Below are 27,109 nucleotides of genomic sequence, written 5' to 3' on the forward strand. Positions count from 1 at the left end.
TTGTGATGCATGTGGCTGTATATGCAAGTACCAACACTGAACTTCATTCAATATCTCTTCAGCCTAGCAAACTGGGAGATCTGGACTTGCAAATATGTATTCTGGATATTGCAATAAAACTCTGAAAGACAACTTGCTCTCTGTGAATTCATCTTAAATTTCCACTACAGTCATCCTGGAAGAAACAACTGCCATTAATGTAGAAATGTTTCTTCTACTCCTTTAAAGTAGCTGTAGTTAAACCTCCTCTTAAAAAGCCTACTCTTAATTCAGGTGTTTTAGCCAACTATAGACCTACATCTAATCTATTTCTCTTTAAGATCCTTGAGCGAGCAGTCCCCAATCACTTGTGTGACTTTCTGCATTATAATAGTTTATTTGGGGATTTTCTGTCAGGATTTAGAACGCACCATAGCACAGGGACAGCACTGGTGAAAGTTACAAATGACCTCCTAATTGCATCGGACAAAGGACTTCTCTCTGTACTTGTCTTGTTAGATCTTAGTGCTGCATTTGACACCTTGACCATCACATCCTATTTCAGAGACTGGAACATTTAATTGACATTAAAGGAATAGCATTAAGGTGGTTTAAATCCTATTTATCAGATCAATTTCAGTTTGTATACATTAACACGGGGTTCCACAAGTTTCTGTGCTTGGACCAATACTATTCACCTTATATATGCTTCCTTTAGGTGATATTATTAGGAAACACTCCATAAATTTTCATTGTTATGCAAATGATACCCAATTATATTTATCAATGAAGCCAGATGAAACCAATAAGTTAACTAAACTCCAAGCATGCCTTAAGGACATAAAGACCTGGACGACCTGCAATTTTCTGCTACTAAACGCAGACAAAACTGAAGTTATCGTACTTGGCCCTAAACACCTTAGAAACACATTATCTAATGATATAGCTAACTCTAGATGGCATTACCCTGGCCTCCAGCACCACCGTGAGGAATTTGGGAGTTATGTTCGATTAGGATATGTCCTTTAACTCCTATGTAAAACAAATTTCAAGGACTGCCTTTTTTCACCTACATAACATTGCAAAAATCAGGCACATCCTGTCTCAAAAAGATACAGAAAAACTAGTAATTTGCATTTGTTTCTTCTACATTGGATTATTGCAATTCATTATTATCAGGATGCCCCAACATGTCTAAAAAAAACTGGTCCAGAATGCAGAAAGCTGCACAGTTGCTCTACCAATAAGCCAATTATGAAGGCAGTCACAGAACCGGATCGACATCTGTATAAAAGGGATAGCCAGCACGGTGGAACAGGGAGCTGACGCTCCACACCTCTATATCCAACATGCTATGTAAAAGCACACAGGGGGGCAGCATTGTGCCAACTTTGTTTGGTTCAGTGTAAAAAAGCAAAGGTGGCTTAATGACAGATCTTTTTTATGGCTGTAATGCGGGATCTCTGTATAAAAGAGCCTACACACTCTATATAATTTCACCATTAGCTAGGATTTGTGCTGGATGTTTGTTATACTTGAATAGTATTGGCTGTATAGTTACTACTGGTAAAGTAAAATAAACCCTGATATAACAAGAAGTCATATTGCTGTTTTTTGTCTGAATATTGTTGAAGTCAACCTCTGCCATACAAAGTACTCAAAATTGCCTTCATTGTGTTGTTATTTCATTGATGCTACAACCTCAACTATAACAATGTTATGACTGAATTTGGGTATGAGATGGAATCTTATACCCTTATGTCATTGTCTTGAGATTATGTTATACCGTTTTATAGTCAAAAGCACATTGTAGGACTTTATAATCTCTGCTTCCCATGTGAAAATGTTCCTAACAGGTGCCATCAATGGTGAGGTGTTGGGCTTGGTCACTGTAACCTGTACCTGTTACTGCTCATTAGACAGAGGCAGAGAGGGAAAGTTCTTAAGGAGGAAAGGCACGTAAGGATTCGGCCTTCAACTCTAAATTCTCAGAAGACCGAGAGAAACTCCCCAGAGAGTTGGTAAATTAATTAAAAGAAACCTATAAGGGTTACAAATATGGGATGATTGTGATGTATGTGGCTGTATGTACAAATACTGTCAGTATCTCTTCAGCCTAGCAAACTGGGAGATCCGCTTTTGCAAGTGTGTATTCTGGATATTGCAATAAAGCTCTGAAAGACAACTTACTCTCTGTGAATTCATCTTGAATTTCCACGACAAGGCATTAAGCATTTAACCAGATTTCACCCTTTATTTTGACTCTAATTATTAATTGGGATTACCAAAATTTAGGATGAATCATTTATCATTTCCCTCTCTTCCGGGGTGGTACCCCCAAGGTGGATTTAATGTGAATTAAATCCTATTCTTAATAGTCAATTATTTATTATTGCTGATAACCAAAATTAATCTGAATAACCCTGTGATCCCTACAGCATAAAAAACATTAAAAATACGTAAAATACATTGCAGCAGATTTTGGGTGTATATGGTGCTGTTGTAAGAAGGGTTTAGTTAAAATGTAGGCTTTTTTATGTTTTATATATTATTTCACTCACCCACCACAACTCTAAAATATATTTAATATACTTACTATCAAGTTAATCATTAACACTGAGTGTAAATAACCCCAATACAGTGTTTCATGTGTGTAAGGTTTGCATTCATAAATGTATTTGTTGCTTTTATTTTATTTACAATGAACACAGAAGTGCTTTTTTTTTCAAAAGACACAAGACACACCTGTGGAAATTGACAGTAAGTCACACAGACAAACAAAACACAGATCCTCTTTTCTCAAATAGGTATTATTTGGATAAACTGACCACATATTGGGAAGCTAAATGGTTACTTTCCTGCCTGAACAAATATTAAAATTTGGTTAAGTGACATATTATCAGTCCTAGAATGAAAATGACAACAACAATCAATGATGGATAGATGCAGTTATAGGGCAGTCCAGCCAAAAAGATGACAGAAGTATCTGTAGCATGAACCTGACCAGGAAGTTGAGCTAGAAGAGGGCAATAACCTCTAGTCTAGTGTTTAAATGTCACCCTGTGGCAACATCTACATCCATTCTCTGCTCATGCTCACATTTATAGACCATTGTAAAACTATGTTTTAGCTTTAAAGTGCCTGTGTAACTTTTGCTGAACAGTGTATTGATTATGGAATAATGTTAAATGCACAAACATGGTGTAACATAGCAAAAGAAGAGAAGAGTCAAAGTCAGCAAACTGACTCAGTAATGTCTGTTTTACAGCAACATCTACCTAGAATTTGCTGACATTAGACACCACAAGCTACTGGTCATACCAGACCAAGACTGTACAGCTGTAACATCAAAACTACTGAGTTTACTGAACTGAAGGTTATGGTTTAAACTTTTCATTTGTAAGAAGAAGAATCTGTCATTTCTTCCTTTAAAAGTTTATACTCTGTCCAAAAGACACATTTCTATCAACAGAGTATTAAACTAGATTTAGATTTACTTACTTACTTCCCTTATTTCAGTTGTTTTGCATTCTTCTTCAAGGCCTTTGAGACTGTTGAGCATAAATTTACCATTGACCGAGATTTATTTTGTAATGGAATAGATATGAAATGTGGCATCTGGCAGGGATGTCCCCTATCAATGTATCATCTTTTTCTGCTTGCTCAACTTTTAGATGGTATACGCTGTTGAAGAGTGTTTATGTTCATTACGTTGGTGGATGCAGAGTTTTACCAAGGGTAACGGACATATAGGAACCTGCAGAAGACTGAGGACCAGGAAACAGTCCTTGGACTCTATGGAAGAGTAGATGTCTCCCGCTCACCTATCACTTCATCTGTTGGACTGTTGCCCACCAGCCTGTAACCTCACTCATTGTTCCCCTCGTCAATCATCGCCCATGTTTCAACTCAGGGATTTGTAAGTAACAACTAACCAGTGTATGTGCTATTTGATTTGGCAGCATGCATTTGTAAATGCATTTGTTTTAGGTCACTACGCTCCTGAGCAATGACTCAGGCCTGCAACGTTTAGCTTTTGGTTTAAAGGACACTATTTTATTTTGGTTGCAGAGTGAGTGTGTGCGTGTGAGTGTGGGCCCTGAAGTTAGGAGCTTCGCTATTGGTAAATAAGATAGAAAAAGGTCATAACTTTTGAGAAAGGTTAGAAAAGCAAAAGGGAAACACATTAAAGTTTTGTATAGTATTTTTACACCTGTTTTTTATTTTATTCATTGGTTTAAATATTTGTTTTTATTAATTAAATTCATTATTTGCAATTAAAGTACTGTGTGTGTCATATTTACATTTCATAAAGGTGTGATTTGAGTTTAAAATCAAGGAATAGTAATTAAAACTAAATTCTTAGTAGGATTTAAAATGAGTGATTCTTACTATACATTCCTTCTAAATGGAGGCACCGTCATATATTTGTAGTTCATAGTTGGGTTAAAAAGTTTAAAAGCTGGTAATTTCATTTCGGTTACACAGGTTAACACGGCCAGCCACAGGTAAACATACCCAGAGCCCCGCCCATAGTACTACAACACTTGTTAAACGGCTACTAACTAAATAGCTACTTGGGTCGGGTGCCACATGTGAATATATCGAATCAAGTGATCTGCAAAGCACATCCGTTGTTACTAGAACTATTATTAATGTTCACTTGCATATGTCACAATCTGTTTTTCTTTTTTAAAGACAGCTCTCAAATTGCACTAGCTATCAAAGTAATTGAAGAATTGTTCACTAAAGTTCCTGGTTTTCACTTAAATCCTGTTAATCCCTGCACTAATTAGGACTTTAAGAAGTCCCAGGGCCATTCAAATCCTTTGAGCACTTTCAATTGTCAGCAAGACCAGAAAGTCCTTCAACCAATTCTCAATGATGAAACAATTTGATTTACACTGCTTCCAGTTTATTGGTATAGTCTACTTTGCTGACAGACAAGCCAGCGTAATAATCCAGTGTACAGTCTTAGAAGAGTTATAGTGTTTACACCAAGTAAACCAACAACTGGGCCAAATTTTTACGCCTGAAGCCTTAAACATGGTTTCTTTTTCATGTAGAACAACATTAGAATATATATATACATACAGTATATATATGTATATAGATATAGGTATAGAATTCATAGGTTAAAGAATTAGACATCTAAAGAGTGTATAGAACATTCAGTTAAAGCTATCACTTGTGTGAATGCATCAATAACATTCATCGAGTGATGATGCAGAAACAGTGCAGGGCCTCTGCAGGTGACATGTTTGCTCCAGCGAGGTCATTGACCCCTTCAGCAGCATAAACCGACAGGACACTTACCCTAAAACAAAATACTCTGACCCTGAGTTCCAACCAAGCCCAATTCTGCTCTATAAGAGCACGTGGATCTCTGCCAAGGTACACAGTAGGTCCTCTCTATCCATAAGTGACCAGCTACACAACTGCAGCTACCGCAGGGGCAAAACAACTGAATGTCAGGATACTGGACTTAAGCGTAGGAGATCTGGTTTAATTTGACTTCACTCCTTTTTTTTTTACAACCCATGATCAAACAAGAATAAGAGGCGTAGTTATAGGTAAGTTTCTCCTCTTTACACACACTCAAACGTTTTTTTTATTTTACCTCAAAGGTGGATCACTGCTAAAAAAAAAAAAACGTGACCATCACACTCTAATTATTCTGGTTTTAGTTATCTAAACTGCACTTCTGTTTTTGCCTTTCCTAGAGGAGTCAACATGCCATCTGGATCAGTGAAATTGCAGAGCATTAAAAAACTGGGACAGGAAAACCAAAGCTATGAGGTTTCAGATGACGGTAATGCACTATTACCTTTCATGTTCTAGTTAGTGTTGAGGGTTTATTCAAGAAATAATGATCAAATGCTATTAGAAAATAACATGTTATGCATCCAGCTCTCCAACTGTAAAGAAATGTAATGCCTATTCTTTTCTATTTTGCAGAACCAGCTGGCTCCTATATGTAAGTATTATATTAAGTTTTTTATTTGTCACAATTGATGTGTTTTTTGGAGATCATTTTGGAGATTGAGTAATGTCTTTAATCACAGATTGAGTTTTACATGCAACACCGATTATTTATGTAGAAAAAGACTGTTGTTACTCTGAAAACTGAGGGGGTTTGTTGCTCTGTAAAGACTGTATAAATCTGGTGGAGACTATTTTAATATTTATGCATTGCTCGGCAAATTCAGGGCAAACAGCTGGAAAAATAAGAGGCAGACAGAAAATGCAGCTGCCTGATTTTTAAATTGTGTTGTGATAGTAACAGTCAGCCCCGTCACATGAAGTTTGAGTTACTAGAAAGAGAGATCTATTATCTCTGTGGAGGTCAATGACCAGGTGTGCTTGTGTGTATGTGGGTGTGTATGTAGGCAGGCTGATGTATAGCGTTTTATTTATTTTGTCTCACGTGAGACCGAAGACAAATTTCTACTATATTATGAATTTCTGTTGCTCACCATGAAGATATGACCAAAACATTGTGAGTTTACATGATTAGTTAATGTGTGATAGATCATTGATGAATATTAACTCACTTCTGTTGTAAGCTGGTGAATGTTTGATGCTAACACATCTTTGACTGGAGGTGGACTTTAAGCTTAATCTGTTTTTGATTTTGTTAATCAGAGGATATGTTTAGCGGCTCAGTGCGTGTTCTGTTTTCTTCTATGCAGGACCATGACAGCTTCCAAGGATGAGGAGAAGTAAGTAAAAGATAGCAGTAGAGGCTCTGGATACTTTGTCACATTCACCTCATATAAAAACTGATCGGCCTTCTCTTCCAAACAGAGCTCAGGGAGACACAGAGCAGCCAGCGATAAGAGTTGGCTTCTTTCAGCTGGTAAAATACTTCTCCAGTTTTCCCTCCTCAGAATGTAACAGTTTGTAGTCTATCTTCATCTCTGCTTGAGAGATTTGCCTGCCTAGTGCTAGTGTGTGTTTTGTGCTAACATGCTCTTCCAGTTCCGTTTTGCCACATGCAAAGAGAAGCTGATGATGGTCGTGGGTAGTGTGTGTGCGGTGCTGCACGGTTCAGCCCAGCCCCTCGTGCTGCTGGTGCTCGGCCTGCTCACTGACACCTTCATCGACTACGACATCGAGCTCAACGAGCTGAGCGACGACAGGAAGGAGTGTGTGAACAACACTATCCAGTGGAAGAAGAACTACACTGCAGGGCACAGTCCCGGAACACTGCTGAATCAGTCGGACTGGGGCTTCATGAACAATTCAACATGGGAGATGCTCACACCGCTCAAGAGCAGGCCATGTGGGTAAGTGGGTTGTGAGAAATGCATGAGATGGGCTTTTTTGAACATCAAATATAGTTTAAGATGTGATATTAAAAGTTTAACTCATTTGAGATCTGTGTTTAAGTGTCTGTGGTTTTGCAGTCGTCATGTATGATTCATTTACTGTATTTGTGCTGACTTTCAGGATTCTCGACATTGAATATGAAATGACCAAATTTGCCCTCTACTATGTTGGAATTGGAGTAGCTGTATTCGTTTTGGGATACTTTCAGGTTTGTCATAAAATTTAATTGTTTTCATGCCTAGAGACTCATCTATAACTTTGCTGGTAGAATAAAAGAATGATGAAAATTACAGTATGCCATTATGATAATAATATGCAAGAAAGAAAGGACAAATCGAAGTAGCAGAGGCTAATATATCCTGCATATCCCATGATGCAACTGAATAGAGGCTCTTCATTAGACCCTACATGCCTTTCTGTTTGTAGCCTCCAGTCAATAGCTAAAAACCCTGATGACATCACTATGACATCATCATGGTTATGTTTTTTTTTGGCTGGACCGCAACAGTGGGGCCAGCGCTATAATCAGACTGACTGACTGACTGACTAAGTCGCTGAGTGATGAGGTTACACCATTGGGCGGCCAGCTGAGTGTTGCTCTTCCAAAATGAATTGGCGCAAACTTAAACTTACATCCTCAGGGGGCGTTTGCAGCGGACAGTTCTATCATCTTAGGGGGCATTTACAGAGGTTCCACCATGGATGTGTTATAGAGCTGGATACAGACTCTTGACATGACTCTTTCTATTATGAATTTTTGATCCTTGGAGGTTTTTTATCTGTAAAACTTCTCTTAAGCCAAGAAGTCTGTGACATCACCACAATGTAAAGTCTATGAGCGGAGAGGGAACTCGCAGGCAGGGCCAGCAGGAGAAACATTACTGTGCATATTCAGTGGCTGCATACCCGCGGAAGTAAACCCTGAAGCTAGAAACTTTTTTGGCGTATGCGCCAGGTGAGTAATTCTTATTGTGCACAGTTAAAGCACCCCAAAAAACAATCACTCTGACAAAACACTCAATAAAAAGTGAGTCTTAGAAAAACGAGACATCCACAGATAGAAACAGATGAAGGAGCAGTGAGAATTAACAGATAATTAGAATAGTTATCATTACAATTGAAATAAGTTCTCTTTCAAATCAAACATCCCAAGATATGAGTGGAAAGTAGGCTATTCTTCTTGGAACTGCATTTTTTTTTCTACTCAAACGTAGCTTAATCATGTTATGTAATATGCTATTTCACTACACTTTAACAACAAATATTACTGGTACTACAGAAAATTTGCAGGTGAACATTTAATATCCAGGAATTCACTCCATAGACACTACCACTGACTATCCCTGTAACACATTCACCACAATTTCGCTCATTAACCGAACACGGTCCAGCCATATGCTAGGTTTTGACCTAGTCTGTTCAACTGTTTCCACAGGAGTAGCACTCCTCACGTTGACTACACTGAAAACGTGTACATGTGTCAAATCAGTGGAGTTCCCCTTTCACATGTAGATTTTTTCTTTTTACCTTTCAAACAGAGGTCAGAGGTCAGGGTTCTGCTGCCCTGCATGCTCTCATGTCTAACATTTAACGAATCTAAGTAGAAGCTCTCTCTTAACCACTGATAGATCTCTCTATGGGTGATGGCTGCTGCCAGGCAGATTCAGCTCATCAGGAAAATGTACTTCAGCAAAGTGATGAGGATGGAGATCGGCTGGTTTGACTGCACCTCCATAGGGGAGCTCAACACCCGCATGTCAGAGTGAGTGAGACAAAGATGACATAATTTCTGTCTTACTTACTTAAGTATTAGTGTGTTTGTGTTATATTAGTTGTATCTGTGTTACAGTGATATCAACAAGATCAACGATGCCATCGCGGATCAAGTTGCTATTTTTTTGCAGCGCTTCACCACCTTTGTGTGTGGCTTCTGCATTGGCTTTGTGAAAGGATGGAAGTTAACACTTGTCATTGTTGCAGCAAGTCCATTGATTGGTGTTGGAGCTGGTCTTATGGCTATGGTGAGACTTGACTTCTCTTGACTTGACTTCTCTTAACTTGACTTGACTTCTCTGGGCTTGACAACTCTTGACTCAACATCTGTTGTCTTGACTTTTCTTGACTTGACGTGTTGATTTCTCCTGTCTTGACTTGACTTTCTCATAACTCAACTTCTCTTGAATTGATTTCTCTTGACTTCCCATCAACTTTGCCTCATTCTGGCTTTACTCTGGGTCTAGTTTGTGGCTAAGATGACCGGATTGGAGCTGCAGGCCTACGCCAAAGCTGGAGCCGTAGCTGACGAGGTCCTCTCCTCCATCAGGACTGTGGCTGCTTTTGGTGGCGAGATAAAGGAAGTGCAAAGGTAAAGTATGCAAGATGAAATCTTAACACAATTTTTACTTTTTCCCATATACACATAACTGAGGTGAACTCCTCGTCTCCTCCACAGGTACGACAGGAACTTGGTCTCAGCGCAAACCTGGGGTATCAGGAAGGGCCTGATCATGGGCTTTTTCACCGGATACATGTGGATGATCATCTTCCTGTGCTATGCTCTGGCCTTCTGGTATGGGTCCAGTCTTGTGGTGGATGCTGAGGAGTACACACCAGGAACATTACTGCAGGTATCACACTCACCATATTGACAAAATATGCAGTAACGTGCTTTTTTGGTTCCTTACTACCTCTATTGACTGTTGGCAAATGGAAAAATTGAACTTTTCCTACCCTCTTGTTCAGTTTTAATGTCTAGTTTAATTCTGTGATGGGAGGTTTTTACAAGTTTCTTTATCTCACAAGCACCCTTCATATTCCCTCTCTTGTTTGTTCAGCCTTTTTCACTTACACTGACAAAACAAAACTGCTGCTTTGATAAAGCCTAAGAGAAAAATGATCACATAGAATTATAATATCGACTTTCACCATCATCCTGTGCAATTCCCAACTGGCTACACTGACAAACAAAATTAATTTGAATTGTAACAGGACAAGAAACGTTTTGCATGTCATACATTTTTGCTGAATTTTGCCATTCCAGGTATTCTTTGGTGTTCTGATAGCAGCCATGAATTTGGGGCAGGCCTCCCCGTGTCTCGAAGCGTTTGCTTCAGGCCGTGGAGCTGCTACCATCATCTTTGAGACCATTGACAGAGTGAGAATGCTCGATGCTATAATTAGATTTTTATCCATACAAGATACTGTATTTTCACAAGCAACTATTTCCCCTTACTGACAAATCTCATTTTAAAACTTTCAGGAGCCGGAGATTGACTGTTTATCCGAGGCTGGATATAAGCTTGACAGGGTCAAAGGAGATATTGAGTTTCACAATGTGACTTTCCACTACCCCTCCAGACCTGAAGTCAAGGTACTTGAGTGTTTCTGTATTCATAGTGAGTGTAGGAATTAAATTTATGAAAACAATTAGCTGCCAACAATAAGCATGATCTCTTCTATCAGTGTCATATTGGCCGTGGTGTCATGTTGTCTTATACTCAGATCCTGGACCAGCTCAGTGTTGCAGTGAAGTCAGGGGAGACCACAGCCTTTGTTGGGCCGAGTGGAGCGGGGAAGAGTACTGCTATTCAACTCATCCAGCGCTTCTACGACCCTAAAGAGGGAATGGTGGGTGTTAGACACACATTCTTAAGTTCCAAAACAGGAATGTGAGTGACAATCATGTAATATACTGTGATTCTTCTGTCAGTGGTCCCTTTTGTCAACTCCTGAGATTGAAGATTCCCTCGACATACTGTAACTGCCACCTCTTTCCTTTTGAGCTTCATTCTAGTCGTTTCAAAAATAACCACCCCCCGAGGGTGATAGAAGTACATGATAATCTGTTTCATTATTCAGCCAATGGGTCCTAACAGCCTCATTTTTCACTTTTATGGAATTACAGACCTTTACACACCTTACTTCTTTATTCTGTTCTGCTTCTAGAGAAGGAAATAGCCTCTTATAGCTCCACTATGAGGGTTATGCACTAGACTAACACCCTTATCATTTGAAACTAGCATTGTTGCAAAAAAACATATTATAGAAGCTAAGCAATTTAATAGCATCATCCATCAATTGTAGCAAAATCAGCTGCTCTCTGTGCTCTCCATCTCAGGTGACCCTGGACGGTCATGACATCAGAGGGTTGAACATCCAATGGTTGCGCTCACTTATTGGCATTGTGGAGCAGGAGCCTGTGCTGTTTGCCACCACCATCGCTGAGAACATACGCTATGGTCGACCCGGCGTCTCAATGGAAGACATCATCACTGCCACCAAGGAGGCCAATGCATACAACTTCATCATGGACCTGCCACAGGTGGAGGCACTGACGACCTGGTTTTATTCAAATGCAAAAGGTAAAAGCACAGATTAGTATAACTTTCCCTGTGCTTTAAATCTGACAGAAATTCGACACCTTGGTGGGGGAGGGTGGAGGTCAGATGAGCGGCGGTCAGAAGCAGCGTATTGCCATTGCCCGGGCGCTGGTCAGGAACCCTCGTATCCTGCTGCTGGACATGGCAACCTCTGCCCTTGACAACGAGAGTGAGGCTATAGTTCAAGATGCCTTGGATAAAGTACGTGTGACTGCTCTATGTGCTGAATTAGCTCCTGTTTCTACCTTAGGTTTTTATACATTTATGGCTCAACTGTGTTGCCTGGTGGCAAGACAATGAAAAATGAAAATCCTCATATGCTTTCTTCAACACAAGTAGCTCAGGAAAAGAGTGTGACTAAAATTACATTATTATTTTTTCTTTGGAAGAGAGGATGACTGCACTGTTTTGTCACATATGTTTCACACACACCTGGTCTTTTTCAAGGCAAGTTTAACACAAGCATCAGATAGAGCCTTAAATATACAGCACATACACCACCTGTTGGCAATCTGCAATCAGTTACATCATCAATGAGTTAAAGGCACACCTGAGGTCATCACAAATAATTATTCTGCATTAAGAAAAAAAGTTGAATAGATACTGTATGGCATCAACATTAACATCCATATACTGCACACAGCAAGAGACATAACCTGACAACAATAGTGCTTAGATGCCCCAATAACCTAAATTAAAGAATGCATAATACAGAAATTGATAAAGTAGCACAATGAGTGCACTGCCGCTTTTTCTATGAATTATTACTGCCATGAACAGCAGCAACTTTTTATGTGCATTCACCAGATGTACTAATTCCTTTATTTTGTCATTTTTATTTCATCAAATACAGATGAGAATATTACATTTAAAACAGTAAGACTTATAGAAAAGGGGAAGAGCATCATAAAAACTAACAATTAAAAAAGTAAGAATAATTCCTCTTTACATCTAACAATGAGTGCAAAATACTGACAAAATGTAAAATCAAACCTCAATCCTTTTTATTTATTCAAAATCAGAGCCAAAAATTCAAAGTTCCCAGCAGAAATGATTCACTGATATAATTTTGATTTGGTCGTAGGTACGCATGGGTCGCACCACCATCTCTATCGCTCACCGGCTGTCCACCATAAAGAACGCTGATGTGATTGTGGGCTTTGAGCACGGCCGAGCTGTGGAGAGGGGCAAACACAATGAACTGCTGGAGCGGAAGGGAGTCTACTTCACTCTTGTCACCCTACAGAGCCAAGGAGACAAGGCCCTAAATGCGAAGGCTCAAGAAAGTAAGTCCAACGTGGCAGATAATGAGTATTGAAGCTTAACCATAAATCTTTTGTTCTGCATTCCACTAAATCTGTGCTTCCATCTGAGATCTCAGAAAGATATTTGTCCACATATGGAAACTATAAGGATCTACTCATTGGGCTCTTCACCCTGTCTTGCATCCCTTGAATTAGTGGCTGACAATAATGAAGAGTCAGAGCAGCTAAGCCTATCCAGAGCCGGCAGCTACCGTGCCAGTTTGAGGTATTACACAAACACATTTCCAATCATCTCCTGCCCTTTATCACTTGCTCATTTGCTTACTTATGTATATCCATTTACATGGTCCTGACTGTGCATCTAAATTGGATTATTACAGCAGTCATTTGTGGCTGAAATTGAGTTGTGACATGGCAGAACCTTCATTTACTTAATAACCCTCTTAGGTTTACTTTGATATTTGGAGCATTTAGATGACACTATCATCCGGAGCCACTTACAAATGGTGCAACAGCAGAGGAGGCTCAAGGTCCCCTATCAATACCATTACAAGCACCCAGTAATGAGTGCAAGAAGGAGAACAACAGGAGCGTCAATACAGCCATTTAGCTACAATATATCCCTGTGTTCATGGAACATTCATTTATAAAATAAGCAAGAAATTTGAGATATGGATAACAGCAGTTCAGAAAAGATTTTCATTTTTTCTAACTTTTGAAGTTCTTTATTTTTTGCAGAGCCTCCATCCGCCAGCGGTCACGATCCCAGCTGTCCAACCTGATCCCAGAGTCTTCTGTTCCCATTGCTGGAGAGCTCGGCCCCAGAGCCTACGCTGTGTCACAGGCGGACAAATCCAAGGTGTGTGTGCGGGAGTGTTTGCATCCAATTTTATGTGTGGGTGGTTGAAGCAGGTCATCAGTGGTTTCATACCACTGGAGTATAAAACCACTTCTTTGAAATTTTCCTGGTAAAACATTTACTTATTTTCAATATCAGTCCTCAGAAGATAGTATAGGCAGTTAACAGCTTTTAAGTTTGATAATTTCCTGATTTGCATGTGTGCTTGCTGCTGTGTATTAATTGCTCGTCTGTGTGAATGTTCAGGATGACATCCCAAAGGAGGAGGAGGAGGAGGAACTTGTGGAGCCAGCTCCAGTCACCAGGATCCTGAAGTACAACATACCCGAGTGGCCATACATGTTTTTTGGATCTATTGGGGCTGCCATAAACGGAGGGGTCAACCCCGTCTACTCTCTACTGTTCAGTCAAATCTTGGCGGTAAGGTCCAAGTCTTAATCTGACTTTCTGAAATACATAAATCAAGTTAATTACAGAAGCAACAACATGTTTGTGTAAAATAAGAAAATGTTCAACTTTGGCTTCCCCTAGTGGTCATATCAAAAAGACAGGGGAGATTAGAAATGAGTGAGAGCAAAAACCTCACCAAGTTTCTCTAATATGGTCTTCTTTTTTATACTAAACAAAAATTTACTCCATCAGAATAATAACTTAAAATATGCTATAATCACATAAATCTATACATAGTGGCTTTAAAGGAATAGTGACATGTTGCTTTCTTGCCGATAGTTAGATGAGAAGATTGATACCCCGCCTGATATGAAAGTGGTAATCTTCTCATCTAACAATCAACAAGAAAGCACATTTCTTGACATATCTAACTAATCCTTTAAGCAGTCAGTGATCCAATATTTTAATTGGGATCTGAGATAAATAATCTGACAGCACATCACTATAGTCCTATGAAGTTTCTTATGTAATATCATTTTTAAAAGGAGTATAAAGAAAATGTTTAATTCTCCCACATAGTAGCACATTTTGTATGTATGTATGTGAGCAGTGGTCCATATTAACATGTTACTGCACATGCACATATGTGTGTGTCTGTATGCGTGTGTCTGTTTGTGTGTATAGACATTCTCTGTTACAGATCCTGTGGCTCAGAGGAAGGAGATTGATAGTATCTGCCTGTTCTTTGTCATGGTTGGCGTGGTCTCTTTCGTCACCCATATGCTGCAGGTAGAGTTGCAGTCTGCTTTAGCAAGACTGATTGCTTTAGTGCTTCTGTGCTTCTTTCACCTGCTGCTTTTGTTCAAGGTTGGGGTAAAGTCACAAGAGGCCTTCCTTTATTTTGGCAAATTAATACCATCTACGGATGAAACAGATTTTCCTACATCCTGCAGAGATGCTGTTCTATAATTGATCCATGAGTTCTGACCCCCTGGTGGAGAGGAAGGACAAAGAGATGATTTCCCCAGATTAGTAGTATATTACATTATATTGAAGATCACTGTGATGGTGTTTTGGATTTATAAAAAAAACTCCCTGTGTGTCTTCAGGGTTATGCCTTCTCCAAGTCTGGAGAGCTGCTGACCCGCAGGTTACGGCGGCTGGGTTTCCACGCCATGCTGGGCCAAGAGATCGGCTGGTTTGATGATCACAGGAACAGTCCCGGAGCTCTGACCACACGTCTGGCGACCGATGCCTCCCAAGTTCAAGGAGTGAGTTACAGCCTCAGTACAAAAAGATAATGAGTCATTTAGCCCCCATATTCAGCCATTAAATTATAGTTGTATTTAAAAAGCTGTTTGAGTGAGCTTTGTTTCCAATGCACATTTATTTTCTTTAAATAAGTGAAAATATCCCAAGACAGGTATTAAAGCATTATTTGATTTGAGAAAAGATGTAAAATTATCTCAACTTAACTGCTTAATTACTTCTTTTTTTAAAGAGATTTTTTCCAGACTTGAAATTACTTTTTATTTATTGCATTGTATTCAGTGTTCACAACCTGCAGGATCACTTACACAACAGCTAATAAAAAGCAGTGAGTTGTTAATTTTTCAGATATTTTCAGGTAGGCTGTCAGTCTCAGAAGGGTATTACACAAAGGATGAGAGCAGTAACTACAAAAGTTGAGTTGAGAAATAAAGGTTCCAGACTAGCAGACAAATTGTGTAACAGATTGAAATGCTCATTTTATGCTATTTAGGCTGATCATTTTACCCCAAATAAGTCATTCCAAAGAATTTACATGATTAATAAATGTATTTCTGTTTTGCGAGGTGTTTGTCTGTCCTTCCACTGTTCATATTTTTATTTAAATCAATATGAGTTAAATTACAATTCAATATATTTAAATATGTCATTTAAAAGTACCTTAAATACAACAGATCACACAAATGCCACAAGTTGAGATAGCAGGCCCTTTTCTGCTAAGCTAGTTACCCTTAGCAGGGGTCTTTTTTTATCCATCATGATTGGACTTGGTTACCGCACCAAACTGAATCATTAAGATATCAGTCATTCAAAATGAATATAGTATTTTTCATTTACAGATAACAACTAGTGAAAAATGAATAGGTACATTTATTTTTATCTTTAGCTACAGCTAGCCGTGGCTATCTTACCAGCTAGCTTTCATTTGATATAGCCCTTTTGCTTTAGCTGTCTAGTTGTCTGTATCTCTAAGACAAAGAGTTCAGTACTGTAAGTGTGACAGTGGCTTCTAGAGCCTACAGATGACCAATATGTTTAATTACTGCAAACTTAAATGGCTGTTTTCACCGGAATTATAAATTTTAATGCAATAAAAATGTTTTTATAGCACCACAGATGTCCAAAAGTGAGATTCAAGTCAATTTTGACCAAATATGTAGAATAGTTACTGCATTTTGCTTTTGTATGATTCCCTGAATTGCCTGGCCTTAATTGTATTGTATCATTTAATGAGTTAAATCCCACTTATCTGGAAAACAAACCATGTGACTTAATGTCCTCAGCTTGGTATTCTGTTTTTGACTTGTTTTTTGTTCCATCATGCGTTCAAAATTCTGCATTGATTATCTAGTTGAATCCATGAGGAGGATCAGCACAATGCACAACATCTTGAGTTAAGCAATACCCTTCTCTTATACTTGTCTTCTAAGGCCACAGGCTCACAGATCGGCATGATCGTGAACTCTCTGACCAACATCGGTGTGGCCATCATCATGTCCTTCTACTTCAGCTGGAAGCTCACGCTGGTCATCCTGTGCTTCCTGCCGTTCATCGCTTTGTCGGGTGGCTTCCAGGCTAAGATGCTCACAGGCTTCGCAAAGCAGGACAAGGAAGCCATGGAGGCCGCTGGACAGGTCAGATATTGTTATACTGAACAACTTAAATGCTTTAATGGAATGACCAAACTCTCTACTTTGACCTGTCTTTAGTGACTATTTAACAGCCTCCGGTTTGAAAATACCACAACCGAAATATTCAGATGTTGAGTGGCAAATCAAAAGCATTATCACAATAATCCTGCAAAACTTACAGTTGGAAGGTGACATCAGCTGAATTATCTAGTGACAGCAGATAAAAGACAGCTTAACAGTGTCTATTTTAGTCTCCAGGTTTCAGCTTTTTCTCATCACTGAAGAAAATTTCTGTAGCCCTAAAGCTGAAGTCAGATGTAGGTACAATAGCATTTTATTAGGTGCTCCTGTAATTTGGTACAGGTAGTTTGGCATAGTGCTGCTGTAACACTGTCAGGCTCAGTTCCTTCTGGGGCCACCCATGCTTAAAATGCAGTCATGGTAATGAAAGGCACATTGGATAAAAACCCCAGGACAATACCGTGAGAGCCAGAAAGTTCACTATCAAAGGAAAAGTATTCAAAAGTCAATTTACTGTGAACTTCCGTTCCGCTATCTTAATTATCCCGATGCAGTAAACCCCACCCATCCAAATGAAGTGGATTAGATGAAAGTTTAATGATCCCTATGGGGGGAAATTGGCTTACTGCAGCAGCAGAAAATAGGATATAGATAAGATCAGAGCAAATACTTTATCTATATCCCTTTCTCCCCCACACATTAGAAACATAAGAATTAAAAGCAGCTTCTATTCAGTTATCTGTTTATTGTGCTATTTCTATCTGGTATCAACAATTAAACTCAGACCTTTATTTGCTCTGCAGATTTCCGGTGAGGCTCTAAACAACATCCGCACCATCGCAGGCCTGGGGAAAGAGGGGAGTTTTGTTGACATGTATAATGCCCAGCTGGATGCTCCTTACCAAGCAGCCTTGAAGAAGGCTAATGTGTACGGAGCCTGTTTCGGTTTTGCCCAGTGCATCATCTTCTTGACCAACTCTGCCTCCTATAGGTTTGGGGGTTACTTGGTGCAACAAGAGGGGCTCCACTTCAGCCTGGTGTTTAGGTGAGAGGAGAAGTCTGTCATTACTGCTGTCTAAATCCCCAGCTGATTCCAGGCTCCTTCCTATCAGTCTTGTTTCTTCTTCTTTTAAACAGGATTCATTTTTGCTCTGTCCTCTTGGCTACAGTTGCCATTAATTTATTCTGTTCATTTTAATTCAGAATACTTCATTCATCCCTCAAGGGGCAATTAGAGGCAAGCAGGTTGGCAAACCCAAAAATATAAAAACAATTCAGTCACAGAAGTTGAAAGAGGGTTAATGGTGATACACTATGAAGGTACATTATGTCAAGTGCAGAAAGTGCTAGTTCATTTATCAAGTCGTATGGCCTCTGGAATAAAAACAAGAGTTTCCATCCATGCTGGCAGCTCTGTGAGACTGTACTTAGGCACAACGGTGCTTTGAGCTAAATGCTAACATGTTTGCAATGACAATGCTAACATGCTGATGTTAAGCAGGTATAATGTTCACTATGTTCACCATCTTAGCATGTTACCATGCTAACATTTTCTAATTAGCACTAAAACACAAACTACAGCTGATGGGAGTGCAGGTAATTGGTCACGAACCAAAATAGAGGACAAATTGAAACTTTGACCTGATGCTGGCAGTCAAAGTGATTGCAATCCATGTTTAAATATAGAGATATAAAATGTCAATATTCTGTTCTACTCCACAGGAGTTTAACTTATGTAGGCGGTTGAGAGGCTGCCGATGTCATCCGTTATAAAACACAGTTCAAGTATTTGTGGGCCTGGGCAATGTCAACACTTACTCTTTATATCTTTTGTTATGTTGTTGGAAGACTGTGTTTCAGTAAAATTATAATTTCTTTAGTTTGATACATTTAAATATACAAAAAGACCTATCACACCAGTTACCAAAGTCTTGCATTAAGATTCTGTTTGATTGATCTGACTGTAGCAGAAGAGACATAATAACATACATTACAATATAATGAAGATTTGAAAGCAAGAAATGAATTATAAACCACCCTGCTGTGGATGAAGTGACTTTATATTCTTGTCTCTGGCAGGGTCATCTCTGCCATCGTCACTAGCGGCACAGCCCTCGGCAGAGCCTCCTCTTACACCCCAGACTACGCCAAGGCCAAGATTTCAGCTGCACGTTTCTTCCAGCTGCTTGACCGAGTGCCAAGTATCAGTGTCTATAGCGACAAGGGAGATAAATGGGTAAGAGGTTGTATGTTATGCGATATGTTATGCTATGCCACCACACGCTGAGCATATAAAAAATGAGTACTGCCTCCTCTTTCTGTGATAGATTGAGAAGGGAATGCAGGTGGAAAGTCCGATTTGGTATTCCTGTATGGCTTTGCTCATTCATATTACATCAGTCATGAAAGAGAGGTTGTACAGAGGAGGACAGAGGAGACAAGGAGGGATTGTTAGTCCTTTAATCACATGTTGTGGTAAAAAAGGGGAAAAAAAATAAAACAGTAAGAGTCTAAGCTGTCTTTTGTGGACAGGAGATGGCACCCTTACACACAAACCTACTCTAACCTTTGTACTCCTCCCTCTCTCCACTGTGTTTTCAGGATAACTTCCAAGGCAACATTGAGTTCATTGACTGCAAGTTCACCTACCCCACCAGACCAGATATCCAGGTCCTGAATGGGCTGAATGTGTCAGTGAAGCCTGGCCAGACGCTGGCATTTGTGGGCAGCAGCGGCTGCGGGAAGAGCACCAGTGTGCAGCTGCTGGAGAGGTTTTATGATCCTGATCATGGCAGAGTGGTGAGGAAGACACAGCAAAATGCTGTATACCTACAGTACATGCACTGTTACTAGTTACTTTTTAAATTAAAATTATATGCATGTACAAAATGTGAAATATAAAATGCATTTTAATAGTTTAAACTAGTGGTAGAAGAAGTATTCATATCTTTTACTTAAATAAAAGTACCAATACAGCAAATGTAAGTATTGCAGTAAAAGTAGTGGTTTGGTCCCTCTGACTGATATATTATTATATATGACATCATTAGATTATTAATAGTGAAGCATCAGTGTTAGAGCAGCATGTTATTGTTGTAGCTGCTGGAGGTGGAACTAGTTTCAACTTCTTTATATACAGTTAGCTAGTTTAGTCCAGTGGTTCCCAACCTAGGGGTCAGGTCCCTCCAAAGGGTCAGCAGATAAATCTGAGGGGTCGTGAGATGATTAATGGGAGAGGAAAGAAGAAAAAACAAAGTTCTGATACACAAATCTGTTTTCAGTTTTATGGAGCTTGTTTCTGCTCCCAAGTGGCAAAAAAAAAAATCAGTTATTGCAGGTTTCTGGAAAGACTATGAATACTTTCCCCACCAGTGATACTCTTACACATAGATATAGTTTAAACAATATGTGTTTCCACAGGAAAAGTCTGGTGAATTCTTTGCATATTTCATCTAGGACATGTGCAAATGAGAGGTCTGACTTTTAACCAGCCAGCATGATATTGTTACAGCAGATGCTGACCTTTTTTAAAATGCCAGATATCTAATTTTAAAATAAATAAGTTGTATGTATAGTCTGCTTTCGACTTCCACTCTCATGAGGTTCAGTTGTACCTTGAGTGTCACTGTATAAAGTAAAATTTGCAATTTGTCAAAGTCAAAGAATAAATTGTAGGACATTTAGTGGACTTGGTGATTAAGGTATTACTTTGTGCTTTACTTAAAAAAAGGCACTTCACCCAGGATGGAGGTTTGTCTTTGTGCCAGTAAGGGATCACTGCCAAGATTCAAATGGCCTTAACTGAGTTGGAAGTGGTTTGGAAATGCATAGCCCTGATTCTCTGTCCGAAATTTTAAAAAGGACAGTATCACCTCTGCATAGTTAGAGAAATTACAGCATAAATTGTAGTATGATAGCTCATTAAGTGGATTGTATTTCCAGTCTTTGCCTATAATATTGCCTTCTACTAATGGTAAAATCAATTGCTTCCTGCAGCTGATTGATGGCCATGACTCGAGTCGTGTCAACGTGCCCTTCCTACGATCCAAGATTGGCATCGTGTCCCAGGAGCCCATCTTGTTCGACTGTAGTATCGGAGAGAACATCAAGTACGGCGACAACTCACGGGAAATCAGCATGAATGAGGTCATCTCAGCCGCCAAGAAAGCCCAGCTTCACAACTTTGTCATGTCGCTTCCTGAGGTACTGCAGACATTCTGTGGGTTTGTAGGGGAGTGTGGTGTGGACTCACAAGCAGAGGCAGAGCAGGGAAGGTTAGAGCGAAGTTTATTTGTTTAATGTTCAGAAAACAGGTTGGCTACAGGCAGTCAGCCAGTGAGGGCAAATAAATCAAAAAGAAGAGGCAAACAGAGGTAGAGATCATGAATAAAACAAGCAGGAATAATATGGTGGCACAAGAGATGATCTGGCAAACAGCAATGAGAGAGATGCCAGTATATACACAATGGAGCTGATGAGGGACAGGTGTGGCTTGATCTGGGAATGAGGAGCAGGTGTGCCTGCTGCTGTAGAGATCAGGGCTGTGTCCAAAATCACTCCCTCATTCACTCATTCACCCCTTCTATATGAATCAGCTGTAACACTGCACAACTGTAATTTTTACATCTGTAAAATGTAATACACTGCATTATGGGAGTGATAGGGTAAATAGGATGTAGCTCTGAGTCTGAAAAGTGAAGCCAATGTGGAAATGACTTAAACCTGTATTCTCTCTAATGGCCATCATTGGCGACTCCACTGGCTCCAAAAAGAAGTCTGATTGTATAGAAGTCTACGAGAAAATGACCCTACTTCTCACTTGATTTATTACCTTTTTTCATTATTTAAAAAAGTCTTGTTCAGCATTTGGTTGTGATAAAAGACAAACTCTAAGGAGTCAGATGTTCAGTTTTTCCTGGTATGTACATTTTGTTTTAATGGTTCTAAGCCTGTTTTTCCCTAGCAAAAATTAGCATTAGCATTATCACAGTTAGCCATATGCTAGCAGCTAGCGTTAGGGTCAGCGCCACCCTCTCATCCAAATATGGTCACTTCTGGCTCCAGAAATCCAAGATGGCGACGGTCAAAAAGCCAAACTTGAGGCTTCAAAACGGGAGTCCACAAACCAATGGGTGACATCAAGGTGGCTACGTCCATTATTTTTCTTACAGTGTATGTTTTGGACACAGTCTGGCAATGGCAGAGAGCATCTGGTGGACAGGTGATGAATGGCAAGGACAGGAAAGTTCCATTATTAGGATTCTTTAGTGTCAAGACAAACAAGATGGGGAAGAGACAGAAGACAATATATAAAACACGTAGAAACAAGTATAGAAATAGAAAACATATAGTATTAGGTTTTTAAAGATTTGCATTGATTTTGCTTTGAGGCTTTTGCAGACTGCTTTTAAAATTAGAAGATTTGGAGAAGATTTTTTGAAGCAGGTGAACAAGGTGTTACACTAGTTTAGATGTGACTGAATTACTTTCTCTATCTCTGAAAGTGAGGTCTGATATTTGCAATGTTCCTCAGTTAGAAAAACTGGATTGAACCAGAGATTTCTCATGGGGGTTAGTACATCTACATTTACTATAAAGTAGATCTCTTGTCTAATAAATTATGCTCTTTCTCCTTGCTTCAGAAATACGACACCAACGTCGGCGCCCAGGGTTCTCAGTTATCTCGCGGTCAGAAGCAGCGCATTGCCATCGCAAGGGCAATCATACGTGATCCCAAAATCCTACTCCTGGATGAAGCCACCTCTGCCCTGGACACGGAGAGCGAGAAGGTACGGTTCAGTACATTTTCAACAATGCTAACATTGTTTGCGGAATCCACACACTCATATCCACAGTGCAGTGCAGCTGCTTGATATTCTCTGGGCACAGAGAGCAAGAAGAGCAGGCAGTTAATTATTATTATCATTAACATCATTATCATTCATCATGTCTATTATTATCACCAGCGGCTCACAGTTCATACCAACCCTTCAGTAGAGCCTCTTTAAGATGAACACGGTCTGTGGGCCAATGTAGGAGCTTTTCCAGCTCAAATAGCTGAACCACGCTGAGGAGCAGAGAGGCCTCTGCATCACACTGATCCACTGGAACATTCTAATGATAGTAATCAACACATGATTGTGAAATTGCTATAATTGTAATGCTCGTGTGTCTGTGTGGGGGCACTGATGATGGCTCCTGCCTGTGTGTGAGTCCATGCACACTGCCTCATGTGTGTCTCTCTGCCTGCAACAGACCGTGCAAGAAGCGCTGGACAAAGCCAGAGAAGGCCGGACCTGCATCGTTATTGCCCATCGCCTGTCAACCATTCAGAACTCAGACATTATCGCCGTCATGTCCAGGGGCTTTGTGATTGAGAAAGGAGCACACGACCAGCTCATGGCCCTGAAGGGAGCCTACTATAAGCTAGTCACCACAGGAGCACCAATTAGCTAACTGCTCAGAGTGTAACCAATTACTAGGGCAGCCAGGAGAAACGAATGTACAGAGCAGTGTTATTGCCTTCTACAGAGGCCAGGACTGGAATACTTTACATACTAAAAAGTAAGATACACCTGTTCCATATTAGAGTATTTATTTTAGGGTAGGGATCCTGTCATGAAGAGAAGGGTTTTGTGAGTCACACACCTTATTATTGTTTGGGGTATTTTAAGGATACTCAATGTATTTCTGTTGTTTTGTCTTTGCTTTATATCTTGGATAGTGGGTCCATCCCACTGCACATTCACACACCACCAGGTAGCAGGCAAGGGTGTCCCATGCCTTAAAAATTTCAACACACAGTACGTTTAAGCAACACTTGATGCAAACTTATCCTAATATTGCTTAAAAGTGGTATTCAAAGCCCACAATTCACCACACTCTATTGCATAACACAGTCCAGTTGTTGGTGGTAATGTGTCTATAAGCTGTTTTAACAATGTTATTATTCATGTCTGAACACAATACAGTAATGGCAGAACCCTTACAGATGATTATCACTTAATATAGTAAATCTAATGATGTTGCAACATTGTCCTTTTATTTTGAGAAATACCTTCCCTCCTTCAAGAATTAGTTTGGCATTTTGGGAAATCATTTTGGGCTTATTCATTTTCTTGCTGAGTGTTACATGTGAAGATTGATACCACTTTCATATTTGTGCTAAATTAGAAGCTACCAGCAGACGATTAGCATAGGTTAGTATTAAGACTGAAAGCATGGGAAACAGCTAGCCTAGCTCTGATGAAAGGCACATAACTCCCGCAAAACTACACATGCGGAGGAGCCAAGCTAACCATTTCCCCCTTTTTTCAGTCTTTATACTAAACTAAGCTAGTCACCTGCTGGCTGCTAGCATTAGCTTACAAACATGAGAATGGTGTAATTCTTTTCAACTAGCATGGGAAACAGCTAGCCTAGCTCTGATGAAAGGCACATAACTCCCGCAAAACTACACATGCGGAGGAGCCAAGCTAACCATTTCCCCCTTTTTTCAGTCTTTATACTAAACTAAGCTAGTCACCTGCTGGCTGCTAGCATTAGCTTACAAACATGAGAATGGTGTAATTCTTTTCAACTAGCGTGTTTTTTGAAAATGTTGAACTATGCTTTCAAACAATTTATCAGACAGAAACCATTCAAAATAGTATGTTATTTATGTAAAGTATACATATGTGCTTATAGATAATTCAATGTAATTGCTTTTTAATTGTGTTCCTACTCCCAGCTCTTGAATTTGTGTTTGTTTTGCAGCCATCACATGGTAACTGCAGTGCTGTAGGGTTGGTCTTATTTTTTTATTCTTTTTGTGAAAGTGAAATAAAACCATTAAAACCATCTTGTTTGATTGAGCTGTATTGAGATGTATTTGCAGATGCCACATAACGGCCTCATTAATCAACCATGTCCCAGCGTGTGCTGATATATTTAACAGGCACTTGTTCGCAGCTACTGAAATGCGACACACAAGAAAGCACTTGATTACTCGCAATCTACCAAAAGTGTTTGTATTGGGCCAGAAACACAGTTTGAAATCCAAGTTGCTGATGTATTCCACCTTCATTACAGGCAAGTTGTCATTGATGATAATCATTTGATAGGCTACTATAAATAACATAATGAAAGTTAGATCAAATAACATTAGCAATATTTACAACCTGCCTGTATGTCAATCAAATATATGATGCCCTTAAATATTATTAATTAATTTTTTGTTTGTTTGTTTTTTTTAAATGTATTTTATAAACTGATTTATGTTCAGTTCAATTTTTTTTAAACTAACCAATTAAAGATTTAAGGAAAATGATGTTTATATTTCGTTTTACACTCCTAACCTTTAACTGCCTTCTGTCATCTTTGGGGCTCCATATAATACACCACTAAATGAATGAAAATTGCTCCTGCTTCCAGCTGCATGATGATGCCACATGATGATAAAATGACTGATGAAAAACAAGGGCAAGGAAATGGTCACTGTGATGGACGACATATCTCAAGCAAGGCTCAATCTCAGCCCCCGGCTGAAATAAATACAAATCACATGCTGCCTGGAAAGGCACTGTAAGAAATCCACATGAATGTTATGCGTTGAAAAATCATGTAAAGTATATGTGATCTGTAATTGATACATGTATTAATAGTATGGCCATTTAATTGTAAACCAGGATTTTTTGTTTTTAGCTGCCAATGAGTTATTCAAATGATAACATACACTGACATGACATATGCTTGTCATAAACACAGAGAAGTGTTGTCAGTGTTACTCAGTACCAGCATAGCAAAGCACAACAGCATTAAAACCTGCTGCTCTGAAATGCTTTCCACTGGGACACATGTTGGGATAATGCATGGCAGGGCTTCCTGCTACGTGAAGATAATGCTGGATGGCAGCATTTCAGGGCTTAGCCGTTTATATCAGAGAGCTGCTGTAGGCCGCTCCCTCTACTTTTTCACTTACATAAACTAAACCATGAATAAGCAGTTTGATAGCACAGCACAGCTGCTTAAGAACTCCATGACTGAATGAATTCTTGACTCCGACGGGAATATTTAATCCGACGCAGCCGCCTGATTCTCTATTCCATGTTAACGGGTGTTGATGCCGTCGCTTGTGACAGCAGTGCCGTCAGGAGTGCAGATGTCAGAGATACTCCATCAGTTAGTGGTAATATGTGATCACACCACACTGACCTCTGGGAAATTGAGTCTTTAATCACGACATCTTCAGACCCTGGCTCCTGGTAAATTAGCATTCCTCAGATGCAATCTAATCTAGCAGCTTCTCCTGCCAATTCATTCGGTGAGAGGACACTGTTTGACTTTGTGCCATAATGCCAATGCAATTCTGATTGATGAGAACAGGCGCCAGAGGCTGAGTGATGTGTCTGTGTTGGGTGTGAGAGCGATAAGCAAGCTCCTCTGTGTGTTTTGCATGATCTCAGTATGTTTTCAAAAGCAAACACAAGAGAGAAAAACATAGAATAACACAAGAAATATTGATCTTTCTTTCTGATCCCAAATCTTGCTTGATATTAATTGCGAATAAGACTTTCTTCTGAGCTGACTTGCATTGTAATTTCTCTCATAACAACGTACAACTATGCTAATAAATCATTAAGCTCAACATTGATGGTTCAGTCTCAAAGTAAACTCAATTTAGTTGTGCAGTGCAAGTGCATTCACATGGATTATTGTGTGCACCTCTCATAATTACATCTCCCCTTAATTTCCCCTAAGTGTAATTTGTTTTACTGTCTTTCTGCCCTGGCCTCACCTACCGTGTGCCGGACAAACATCAAGTCTCTAAAGGATTTAAAGCACTGACAGTCCAGAAGCCATTACAGTTCACTGAGAGGACTTTCATATACAGGTTTTCATTTGTTTAGCTGTGTCCTCCTAATGAATATACATGCTTGACCTTTAATAGACACAAAACAACCAGCGCCATGACAGTAAATACCAACAGAATTCAACATAGCTGCA

General features: G+C 39.5%; 1 protein-coding gene across 3 annotated transcripts; it reads left to right on the forward strand.

The window, feature by feature from the left end:
* The first annotated feature begins 5,699 nt into the window (after positions 1-5,699).
* On the forward strand, positions 5,700-25,338 carry LOC121892124 (bile salt export pump-like). 3 transcript variants are annotated; one of them, XM_042404962.1, is made up of 28 exons: positions 5,700-5,791; positions 5,938-5,956; positions 6,672-6,701; positions 6,787-6,838; positions 6,961-7,268; positions 7,432-7,519; positions 8,940-9,073; positions 9,161-9,332; positions 9,552-9,676; positions 9,764-9,938; positions 10,352-10,465; positions 10,571-10,681; positions 10,813-10,938; positions 11,429-11,632; positions 11,721-11,891; positions 12,775-12,976; positions 13,151-13,220; positions 13,694-13,814; positions 14,061-14,234; positions 14,889-14,993; positions 15,314-15,475; positions 16,904-17,107; positions 17,929-18,170; positions 19,205-19,361; positions 19,727-19,924; positions 21,122-21,328; positions 22,768-22,914; positions 23,381-25,338. In XM_042404962.1, the coding sequence occupies exons 1-28, from the start codon at positions 5,713-5,715 to the stop codon at positions 23,579-23,581; spliced, it is 4,098 nt and encodes a 1,365-aa protein (XP_042260896.1). In that variant the 5' UTR covers positions 5,700-5,712; the 3' UTR covers positions 23,582-25,338. The 3 variants fall into 3 exon arrangements, with proteins under 3 accessions (XP_042260896.1, XP_042260897.1, XP_042260898.1); XM_042404963.1 differs by lacking the exons at positions 21,122-21,328; positions 22,768-22,914; positions 23,381-25,338 and having other exon boundaries at positions 17,929-17,935; positions 18,117-18,170; positions 19,727-19,900; XM_042404964.1 differs by lacking the exons at positions 5,700-5,791; positions 5,938-5,956; positions 6,672-6,701; ... (5 more) ...; positions 9,552-9,676; positions 10,352-10,465 and having other exon boundaries at positions 9,884-9,938; positions 10,669-10,681; positions 23,381-25,334.
* The last annotated feature ends 1,771 nt before the right edge of the window (positions 25,339-27,109 follow it).

Source organism: Thunnus maccoyii, chromosome 24 (assembly GCF_910596095.1).
Source record: "Thunnus maccoyii chromosome 24, fThuMac1.1, whole genome shotgun sequence".
In the NCBI taxonomy this organism is placed as follows: domain Eukaryota; kingdom Metazoa; phylum Chordata; class Actinopteri; order Scombriformes; family Scombridae; genus Thunnus; species Thunnus maccoyii.

What these genes read in the sequence shown, in the direction of transcription:
- LOC121892124 (XM_042404962.1), top strand. Translation starts at nt 5,713, where the DNA reads ATGCCATCTGGATCAGTGAAATTGCAGAGCATTAAAAAACTGGGACAG. An exon ending in CTCAAGAGCAGGCCATGTGG is followed by an intron (nt 7,269 to 7,431) that starts GTAAGTGGGTTG and finishes GCTGACTTTCAG; the next exon opens with GATTCTCGACATTGAATATG. An exon ending in CACTTCAGCCTGGTGTTTAG is followed by an intron (nt 18,171 to 19,204) that starts GTGAGAGGAGAA and finishes TGTCTCTGGCAG; the next exon opens with GGTCATCTCTGCCATCGTCA.